Genomic DNA, 10,998 nt, shown 5'->3' with positions numbered 1-10,998 from the left:
ACAGAAGTGGGTGGATCTCTGTGAGTTCAAGCCTAGCCTGGTCTACAGAATGAGTTCCAGGACAACCAGGACTACACAGAGAAATCCTATCTCAAAAAACAAAAACAGAAACAAACAAAACAAAAAAATAAAAAAAAGGAAAAAGAAAGGAAGGAAGGAAGGAAGGAAGGAAGGAAGGAAGGGAAAGGGAAAGGAAATAAAGAAAAAAGAAAAAGCATGCCGGGCGGTGGTGGCGCACGCCTTTAATCCCAGCACTCGGGAGGCAGAGGCAGGCAGATCTCTGTGAGTTCGAGGCCAGCCTGGTCTACAAGAGCTAGTTCCAGGACATGAACCAAAAAAAGCCACGGAGAAACCCTGTCTCGAAAAATAAATAAATAAATAAAGAAAGAAAGAAAGAAAGAAAGAAAGAAAGAAAGAAAGAAAGAAAGAAAGAAAGAAAGAAAGAAAAAAGAAAAAGCTGACTGAGCAAGTCAGTAAGCACCTCTCCTCCTTGGTCTCTACATCAGTTCTGGCCTCCATGTTCTTATCTTGAGTTCCTGCCCTGACTTTTCTGGATGATGGACTATGAACCACAAGCAAGCTTCAATAAACCCTTTCTTCCTCATGTTGTTTTTGGTCATGTTATTTTATCACAGCATTAGAAACCCCAACTAAGAAAGTTTTTGTTTGTTTGTTTGGTTGGTTGGTTGTTGTTATTTTGAGACAAAGTGTCTCTGTAGTTTTGGAGCCTATCCTAGAACTCACTCTGTAAACCAGGCTGGCCTCGAACTCACAGAGGTTCACCTGCCTCTGCCTCCTGAGTGCTGGGATTAAAGGTGTGCGCCACCACTGTTATTTTTTTGGTCCGTGTCCTAGCCACGCCCACTCCTTTTTTTTTTTTTTACCACTGACCTCCGTCGCGCGACCTCCGTCGCGCGCTCTCTCTCTCTCTCTCTCTCTCTCTCTCTCTCTCTCTCTCTCTCTCTCTCTCTCTCTCTCCTTTTGTTCTCTCCCGGGGTACACACGGGGCGTTCCCCCCCCCCCCCCCCCCCCCCGCTGCTTTGGGAATTCCGCCGCGTGGCTCCCCGCTGATGGGAACCCGCCCTCCCCACTGGCATCCGCCTGAGCTCCCTGCTGCTCCGTGGGGGGGGGGGGTCACATTTTTCAAGAATAACAACCACCACCTGGGAAGGAAGGGAGAGAGGGAGGGGGAGGTGGGGAAGGGAGGGGAGTAGAGAGAGAGGACCTTATAAAGTCTGAGGAGGAAAGACTCCTTTAGCCCATGGTTTCGGAAGGTTCTGTCTCTGGTGAGAATGACATGGTAGAGCACAACAGGTCACATCATGGTGGGCCAGGAAGCAGAGAGAGCAAGACAGGAAACGACTGGAGATAACGTATCCCAAGGGTTCATTTACCCAGTGGTCTGCTTCCTTCAGGTTGGCACCATGTTCTAAGTTTCTAGAGACTCCCCAAATAATGCCAGTATCTTAAATCATGTATCTCTGGACTAAGTGTCTGTGGTGCTGTGACTGCAGCTGGTCCCATCATCACAGGGAGCGAGAAGGGGCGAAAGGCCCCACGGTGTCCGAGCTCTTGACCGTGTCTCTCTGTTCAGAAGCTGAGCGGCATCCATATCTGTTCCTGGCACTTCCCCTCCTGGCCCAGCCTGAGCAGAACTCCAATCCCATCGCTTCTCCTTATCCCTTCCTCTGAGAGAGGCAGTGGGGATGGGGGGAGCTGCTGGCTGAAGCTTAACATTTCCCCAGAGTTGACGCAAGAAAGGCAAGGGCGGTACCACAGGCCACCTACTTCTTCAGCACTCAAAATCTCGGACTATCCACTCCCCCAACACACACAACATATTTGAAAAAAAAAAAGAAACAGAAAAGACAGGACAGTTCAGTTGGGGCCACTTATTTATTCTGATGAAGCAATAATAGTCACATGATTCAGTACATGGGATGTTCTGAGTGGCGTTCGGTACCCAGTTCCTGCTCTCACCCATCCTCCAACCCAGAGGTAATCAGTGTTTCTCATTTCTCAATGCAGGAATAAACAAATACGCCCTTATATCCTCCTCTTAATTAGGTTTTCTTTTTGTCTTTAAAGAATTCTTTTTCTTTCTGTGTCAGCGTCTGGGTGGGGTATGTGCATGAGGACAGGTACCCATGAAGAGGGCGTTGGATGGCCTGGAGTTACAGGTGGTTGTGAGCACTTAATGTGGGTGCTGGGAACCAAACTTGGTCCCCTGCAAGAGCAGTGTGTGCACCCTTAATCACTGAGCCATCTCTCCGGTGCCTTTCTTTCATTTTAACGGTGCTGAGAATTAAACCCAAGGTCTTTTACATGATGAACAACAACAAAACAACATCTATCTATTGTAAAACTGTACCTCGGGTCCTCTACCCCTGAGTCACATTTCGAGCCCTTGGTTTCGTGAGATAAGGTCTCACTGTATATCAGTCAAGCCCCCAGGCAGACTCTGGAATCACAGCTGGGCACTATCACAGCTGTCTACATTCTCCTTGCTCTAAAAACACAAGCAGGGAGTAAACCAGAAGCATTTCTGCATGCCCTTTCCCAGGGAAGGCTGCTTCCTACTAACAAGTAATGACAGAAGGGTTTCCAGCTCAGTTGGATTGCACTGTAAGACTGACACAATGGGCCTAGCCTAGTCAGTCTGCTCAGGAACGGTGCATCTCGTTTCCAGGCTCTGGTGTTTCTTTGTACCGTCCCCTGTCCAGAACTCAGGGAAGCCAGTGACGGGAAGCCCTGAAGCAGGTCCCATGAAGTCATATCCCTCTCTATCATGTTCATTTGTATGTCTGCTTCTGATTGGACATCCCTTGCTTTGAGCATGAAGTCCCAGGGGTTTCTGTTTCTCACCTTTAATGTCCTCACATGGTCCCTACTCCACTGGTCCCAAACTGGCTACTGCGGGGCACAGAGACCATGGTCATCCAGAGCCATGGAATAAAATAACTGTTTGTCATAATCATAGCAACTCCAAGCCACCTGCTGTCTCTATGACCATCTTGGAGAGAGCACAAAGCAGGACTATAGCAGGGACAATGCTTGCTGTTGATATGTGATAAGTGTTAGGAGCCAGGCAAGCCTGGTCCTTTCCAATAAGATGTTGTTCCATTGCATCTTTGAGACTTCCACAGGAGAAGGGAGTGCAGTTGAGAAATGAGGGCTGAGAGAACACGAAGGACAGGTATCCCTTCGGACTGAGTGGGAAATCCTAGAATGTAAGAGCAAGCAGGGACTCCAGGAGGTGTGGGCAAGAGAGAGGAAAGAGGGAGGCTGGGGGGAAGAGGACTGTGGACAGGGGTCACATAGTCGTCACCCCAGGCTCCTAACCAGGGCACTCTGCTCCCGAGGCAGGAACTCTGTACAGCCATGATCAACAAAAGCCCAGTGTCCCTGTGTGTCAGGCATCATGGGCTCAGGTTGCTCCAGGCAGGGAGAAGGAGACAGCAGAAGAGAGATGGGATATCAGAGGTGTGAGGACAAAAGAGGGAACCAGACTGCCCTGTGCACTGCCAGCTGTTGCACCCCAGTCCTTACCCCAGGGGCCTTGGTTCGACTGTCCATCCAGGGGACACTTATTTGTGAGTAAAGCGCCCATGGGAGAAGCCAGGGAGGTCAGGGGCACAGGTGGCAGTCTGCGGCAGGCAAGCCAGGGGGTTGACCTCACAGTCACCGACATCCTGGTCCTCCCGGAAATAGATGGAGTCAGCCGAGTAGAAGGAGGGATCCTCATCAAAGAAGTTGTAGGGTCGGAGGAAGAAGCCCACCCCGTTTCCCACAGTCACTGTGTTGGGGATGTCTTCTGCATGTGGGATGTGCAAAAACCCGGCTGTCACCCAGGCCACCAAGTCCTAGCGGGAGAGAAAACAGGATGGTGAGGTGGGCTAGACACAGCCTCCCTACACAGAGGTCTGTTCACAAGTCCACAGATCTAGTGTCTCCTTCAGATGTCCCAGGAGTCAAAACGTAAAAAGCTCATTCCATTTTGGGAACCGCGGCTGCCTCCCTTAGACCAGGCTCTGCATCTCCATCTCTGATGTCCCCCATCACAACGTCTTTTGCCTGCTCACAGAGGAGGGTGATCACTCCAGGCGACTTCCGCTTTTCTTTCCTAATTCTCCAAGAGCCCCGAAAGTGTAACTCGGGAGAATTGTGGAACAGGGACTTTCAGACCTTAGAAGGTAGGGACAGGGGCTGGAGAGATGGCTCAGAGGTTAAGAGCACTGGCTACTCTTCCAGAGGACCTGAGTTCAATTCCCAGCAACCACATGGTAGCTCACAACAATCTGTAATAAGATTTGGTGCCCTCTTCTGCTGTGCAGGCAAACATGCAGGCAGAACACTGTATACATAATAAATAAATCTTAAAAAAAAAAAAAAGGGGGTGGTAGCAAGTTGACATGTAGAATGTACCCTTCAAGGCAGGGATGGGAGCTGTGGTCTGTGGTTTTCTCTGTAAAAAACCTCAGGCCTGGAAAGGGCTCAGTCTACAAACCTGAGACTTTGAAGGCTTTAGGACCCAGTTGTTTGCACATGACTTCTCAGCTCTGGAAGAGCCTTGCTAGAGCAGTGGTTCTCAACCTGTGGGTCACAACCTCTGCGGGGGATCACACTTCAGATATTCTGCATATTAGATATTACATTACAATTCATAACAGTAGCAAAATTACAGTTATGAAATAGCAATGAAATAATGTTATGGCTGGGAGTTACCCCAACATGAGGAACTATACAAAAGGATCCCAGCATCCACAAGGTTGAGAACTGCTGTTCTAGATGTCACGATCATATCCACTGACGTGCAAAAGGCAAGAACCAGCTCCTTTTCTGAGGAGTTCAGATGGTTTCCAGGGACCCACCCGTGAGAAGGTAAAGCTCATCCTTGTACCCCCATCTCGGTTTATCCCACCAGCAGCTCACCTCTCCAGCAATGGTCTCATTACTGATGAAGTTAGAGAAATCTACAGTGGGGGTCCATGGGTCATTCTGGTTGAAGATGCTAGAGCTACTAGGCTCTTTCTCCTTCCTTCGGGTCACAGCCAAGTGGTACCTAGAAGGGCACTGGTTAGGTCTCCATGGTTGCTAAGCCCAGCATGATGCCCGTTTCTGACGGAGGCAAACTCTGTGCTTTGACCAACCTCCACATATGCTCGCATAGCATCACCCGGCTCTAGAACCCCTGACACCACATTGGAGGAGGTTTGTGTCATACCCCTGCCATTGCACAGAACAGCCCACCCCACCACTGAACAGAAAAGAGTTCTTCCCTGACTCGAGTCCTCCAAGGGATATGACAGCCCTACCCGTACCCCTTGTGCCCAGAGACAGGCAATGTCGGAAACAGTCTGATCTGTTTCCAGGTACCCCTCCTCTGCCCCTGCCGTACCCCAGGGCACACCTCCCCAACCATCTCTGATCACCTGCCACTCACCTTCCCCAGCTGAAGGCTTTCTCTATGGGGCTTTTCTGGGGCAGTGGTTCCCCAGCAAAGCTGAAGATCTGGATGCGGTAGCCTCGCCTATGACCCCACTTGTTGCTGTGGTTACTGGCCAGGTACAGGTAGCGAGGGGTGACACCCCCCATGGGGAAGGCAGCCTCCTCCTCTGTCTTCAGCAGCTTCCGAGTCACCTGCAGCCTCTGTATCTGGTGCTCAGAACTCCAAGGTACGTTCATGGGGACAAAAGCCATGTCCTCTGCCCAGGCCCAGTTCTTCAGCCCTGTGTACAGTGTGTAAGGGCTAGTCATTCGGCCACTCTGGACATTTCTGGCATCCACCTGACTTCAGAGTGTCCCTCCCTGTCCCAAGACCTCCCCCATCCTTCAGACAAAACTATTAACCCATAAATTTAAATATATTCAGGTGCTGAAGATGCGGCTCAGCGGTTAAGAGTGCTGGGTCTTCCACCGGACTGCAGTTTGCCTCCCAGCACCCATGCCGAGCCACTCACAAGTGCCTGGAACTCCAGCTTCAAGGAGATCCAACATCTCTGGTTTCCAGTGGCATGTACCACTCGTGTGCACTCATGTGCACTCATGTACCACTCATGTACCACTCATGTGCACTCATGTATACTCATGTGCACCCATATGCACTCATGTACCACTCATGTACTACTCATGTACCACTCATGTGCACTCATGTACCACTCATATGCACTTATGTGTACTCATGTGCACCCATGTATACTCATGTGCACTCATGTATACTCATGTGCACTCACGTACCACTCATGTACTACTCATGTACCACTCATGTGCACTCATGTACCACTCATATATACTCATGTGCACTCATGTACCACTCATGTGCACTCATGTACCACTCATGTGCACTCATGTGTACTCATGTGCACCCATGTATACTCATGTGCACTCATGTACCACTCATGTATACTCATGTGCACTCATGTACCACTCATGTATACTCATGTGCACTCATGTACCACTCATGTACTACTCATGTACCACTCATGTGCACTCATGTACCACTCATGTATACTCATGTGCACTCATGTACCACTCATGTATGCTCATGTGCACTCATGTAACACTCATGTGCACTCATATGCACCCATGTGCACTCATATGCACCCATGTATACTCATGTGCACTCATGTATACTCATGTGCACTCATGTATACTCATGTGCACTCATGTACCACTCATGTGCACTCATGTGCACATACCCACAGACATGTAAGTCAGAACAGAAAACACAATTTTTGTTTGTTTGGTTTGGTTTGGTTTTTTTGAGACTGGGATTCTCTGTGTAACCCTAGCTGTCCTGGAACTCACTCTGTAGACAAGGGGGCCTCAGATTCAGAGACCAACCTGTATTGGTCTCTTTTTCTTTTTTTTTCTTTCTTCCCTCCTTCCTTTCTTTTCTTTTTTTTTTTTTTTCTTTTTTTACCTTTGTTTTTCGAGACAGAATTCTCTTTGCTTTGGAGTCTGTCCTGGAACTAACTCTGTAGACCAGGCTGGCCTCAAACTCACAGAGATCCTCCTGCCTCTGCCTCTCCAGTGCTAGGATTAAAGGGCGTGTGCACCACTGCCTGGTTTCTTTCTTCCTCTTCTCTTTTTTTTATTTTTATTTATTTTTTTTTTTATTTAGTGGGATGGCCTGAGCTTATCCCTGAGGCCAGAGCTGAATAAACTTCATTATCACTCTCAGGCTCTCACAGGCCCACAGGGGTCAGAGAATCCATAGCCTGGCCGGGGTGAGACAGGGTCAACATTCCAAGAATAAAGGGCAGGCAGGGAGGGACAGGACTTCCCCAACCCCAGGATAGCATTTCTGTCTACCCCTAAAGGATATCATTAAATGTCGCAGAAGGCCCTTCTAGCTGGGAGTAAGGCCTGAGTTCAAACAGAAAACCCGTGTGCCCGGGACCTGGAAGCAGTGGGCACAGCTACAGCAGAGCCCGGGGAAGACTCTCGGGGTGGGCTAGCAATGGCAGAAGGGAAGTACTCCTGCAGTGGACATCCTGCTGGGAGCAGCAGGCTGGCATGAGGGGGACAGTTCTCTGTCTAAAGAGTGGACCCTGGAACTAAGAGCATCAAGAGTGGACCGACCTGGGCGGTGGTGGCACAGGCCTTTAATCCCAGCACTTGGGAGTCTCTGTGAGTTCAAGGTCAGCCTGGTCTACAGAATGAGTTCCAGGATAACCAGGGCTACAAGGAGAAAACGAATCGAACTCCACCTTCCCCCCAAAAAAGGAGTGGAAACAGTGGCCCAGTGAGAGTTCTGAGATATTTCATATTGAGATCAGAAAAAAAAAAAAAAATCAGGTGATGACTCAATGTAGGGAAGAAAAAAAAGAAAGAAAGATGATCTTCAGGAAATCATGACAGCCTTGGCTGTCTCTGTGACCACAAACTTCAGGAGCCGGAACCTCTCCCCAGTACCCACTATCACTCTGCACTGAAGCCAAGGGTGCCCAGAAAGAGCTGAAAAATCAGGGAAGAGGAGGGTCCATCTCCCACAGGAATGTAGAACAACGGTTGTTCCAAGCCTCGCTTGCACACCCAGGGACTCAGCAGACCCAAACACATCCAGAGCTGCAGCACCGTATGAGGGAGAAAGCTGTGCAGGGAAACAAACTGCTGCGTGCTTGAACAGAGGCCCATGTGTGCTCAAGGGACTCTGGGAAACCAGATGCTGCCTTCTCCCTCAGCTTAGCCATTTCCCAAGGTTTCCTAAGGCAGTCACATATATAGAAACTGGCAGCTTTACACCCAGCTAGGGAGCTATGATCCGAATAAAACCCGGCTGCCATCTCTCCCAGGTAGCCCACAACGAAGCATGAAACCCCAAATCTTTCTTTTGTGAATTACCTACATAAACCCCAAGGCAGGGACGACACTTATCCCCCTCCCTGATGTCCCTCAGACTGTCTTACCTGCCACATCCAGGTCTACTTTGAAGTGAGCACTGTGAGTATGTACCGTGCCCAGTGTGTGCTCCTCAACTCGGTTCCCGAATTTTTCACCAGCACCGAAGAAGAATGCTGAGCTGATGTAACCTGTGGCATGGAATTTGACTTCTATGGCCCCGTTGGGATGGAAGACCATGTCCCACACATAGTCGTAATTGAGCAAGGTAGCCACAGATCTGACCACAAGCACTGTCTCCACAACACCCCCAAAATAGTGGGAGTAGAAATCCGAGTGGTGTCGTCGTAGCGGGAGGCCCTGGTTCTGCTCAAACACACAAAATGCATCACGTAGTGTCTTGGGGGTCTGAGATTCCAGAAGGAAATGCCAGTCCACATAGGTGGCTAAGTAAGGACAGTCCACCCCACGGGTCAGTGGGGTAGAGTATTTGCCAATGCCAAAGTTTCCATCCATATAGCAGGTCAGCATTGCTGCTGGGGAATTGCCTCCATACAGGGCTATGGCCTCCTGGACACTGATTTCATAGGCCACCCTCTCCCCTTGAAAGCGGATATCAAAGATCCTCGGGCCACTGAAAGCTCCAAGGCCAAAAGAGAAAGTCCACAATGAAGAGGCAACTCGAGTCCCCTGGACACTGAAGCGGGGTCCCTGGGGATGGAACTGCAGAGGGGGAGCTGGACCCGGTGGCACTGAGGATTTTAGGGACCAGGACCCACCTGTGCCATTGTTTGGTACCAGCACCACATTTATCAGGCCATTCTCAAAGCGGTCCTCCAATTGAATCAGAGTATCAAAGTAACGGCCTTGAAAGAACACCTTCAGGATACTCCACAGGGCTGGGTCCAGGGCCTTATGGTCTACCAGCAGCTCCAAGCCAATAGGATGTGGGTAAAACCCAGCCCCTGAGAGGTTGTAATACAATCCAAACCAGGTGGTCCGGTCCCCCGATTGCAGACCACGGGGGGCTGTAGTCATCGTGAGCAGGTTGTGTCCCCCTTGTTTATAGAAGCAACAGTGATGGAGGAGACCAGAAACCTGAGGCAGCTCCCTGTGGAAGATCATCTGGTCGATATCCTGATACTCTCTGGCTAGCACAGGGCGCCGGTAATAGGGCACAGGCCCACCGTGACGCTCCACGGTCACATCCCGCATGTAGGATGGGTGAGGCAGGGGCCCCACCACCAGCTCAGTCACGTTGGGCTGAGGTTGTGCACCAAAGAAGATGATGGCCAGCGCCTCACGGGCAGGTGGCGGGCCCCCTCCGTCCAGGTGGGCCAGGGCTGCAGCCTTGGCAGGCAGCTGCAGCTCCACCGAGAAGACGCAGTTGTCTGAGGGCCGAGCCTGGGTTGCATCCACCAGCCCTGGCCCCAGGTGCTTGGTCAGAAAGCTCATCACAGCTGTTAGCTCCTCGGGGCTCAGGTCTGCAAAGAGCTGACCCTGGCCAGGATTTGTCCAGGGCTGGGCACTAGGAGGAACGGAGGGGCACTGGGGAGGTTGGCTCAGTCCACCCCCATCTCCGCTCCTGCCAGCTAACAAAACACAAACCAAGGCAAAGATGGTGATGACAGCCAGAGCAAGGAGCACCAGGGTAGTCTTCTGGGTCATCCTTCCTTGCAGACTTACAGCTTTCTAGCAGACGCGGACTCCTCTTGGCTGAGTCCAGATGCTAATAGCTTCTTTGCATTCTGATGCTTTGGCTGAGGGCGGGAGCAGGGAGGCTAGAGCCAGAGTTGGAGGCGGCTCTGAGCTGGCTGCAGTGATATTCACAGACCTTACATGGCTTTGTCCTCTGGCTTCCCTATCAGAATGTGCTCTCTGGGTCAGAGTTTGGGTTGAGAGAAGGGGGAGGAACCCAGTCTGTGCATGGGAACCCAATACCAGCAAGGAGTGGGGTCTGCCCCATAGCCCTGTTCCCCCCAGGCCAAGTTCTTCCCCAGCTCCCACCTTTCGAGGGCCAGATGCTTGCTTCCTTTGCTTTCACTGGGAAGGATCATCTGCCAAGGAAACCCCCCACCTCCAGGCTCTTTCCCAAGCAACATTCCTTGGCCAGGTCTAAGCTCCCTTCCTGTGTATCTTTCTGTTGCTAAACTTCCTTGGCTAAAGTTCTTAATATTCTCCCGGGAACTCCACATGCTTTCAAAAGCCAAAGAGTAAACTCAAGTAAAAGTTTTGCAAACCATTTTATTGTTAGTTACACACAACCGTTCCTTTGAGATACACACACATGTAAGATAAGGCCTGATGTAATGTGAACCCCAGCGAGTTTTAAAATGGTAGGATTTGTGGTATTTTGTTTGAGTATTCCAAAAACACTTTTAAATAAATCATCATGTAAACAACTAGCAGAAGCCAGGAGTAGTGGTGCATGTCTTTAGTCCCAGCAGTCCAGAGGCAGAGGCAGACAGATCTCTGCAAGTTGAAGTCAGCCTGGTCTACATGGCAAGTTCCAGGACAGCCGGGGCTACATAGAAAGACCCTGTCTCAAATAGAAAAACAAAACAAAACACAGGCAGGAGGCAAGAATCAACCCAGAAGAGGAGGCCCAGGAATTTAGTGTGACAAGAGGCTGTTTTCTCTCTTTCCTTTCTTTCT

The 10,998-nt window shown here is 50.3% G+C and overlaps 1 protein-coding gene across 1 annotated transcript; it reads right to left on the bottom strand.

Moving 5' to 3' along the window:
• Window positions 1-2,428: 2,428 nt before the first annotated feature.
• Window positions 2,429-10,361, bottom strand: Aoc3 (amine oxidase copper containing 3). Its single transcript, XM_057776518.1, has 4 exons — window positions 8,412-10,361; window positions 5,444-5,729; window positions 4,933-5,062; window positions 2,429-3,863 (listed from the first exon to the last, which is right to left on the bottom strand). Exons 1-4 carry the CDS (start codon window positions 10,009-10,011, stop codon window positions 3,588-3,590), a joined length of 2,292 nt encoding a protein of 763 aa, XP_057632501.1. The 5' UTR covers window positions 10,012-10,361; the 3' UTR covers window positions 2,429-3,587.
• Window positions 10,362-10,998: the final 637 nt, after the last annotated feature.

The sequence above is a fragment of the Chionomys nivalis genome, chromosome 7 (genome assembly GCF_950005125.1).
Source record: "Chionomys nivalis chromosome 7, mChiNiv1.1, whole genome shotgun sequence".
NCBI classification, from domain to species: domain Eukaryota; kingdom Metazoa; phylum Chordata; class Mammalia; order Rodentia; family Cricetidae; genus Chionomys; species Chionomys nivalis.
The sequence above is the reverse complement of the archived record's forward strand: the minus strand, read 5'-3'. Positions and strand labels throughout refer to the sequence as shown.

Bases quoted from the DNA above. Each gene is read 5' to 3' on its own strand.
- Aoc3 (XM_057776518.1), bottom strand. From the start codon at position 10,011: ATGACCCAGAAGACTACCCTGGTGCTCCTTGCTCTGGCTGTCATCACC. The intron at 5,730-8,411 runs GTAAGACAGTCT...CACTGTACACAG, and splicing joins AGTAGACCTGGATGTGGCAG to GGCTGAAGAACTGGGCCTGG. The intron at 3,864-4,932 runs GTGAGCTGCTGG...CTCTCCCGCTAG, and splicing joins ATGAGACCATTGCTGGAGAG to GACTTGGTGGCCTGGGTGAC.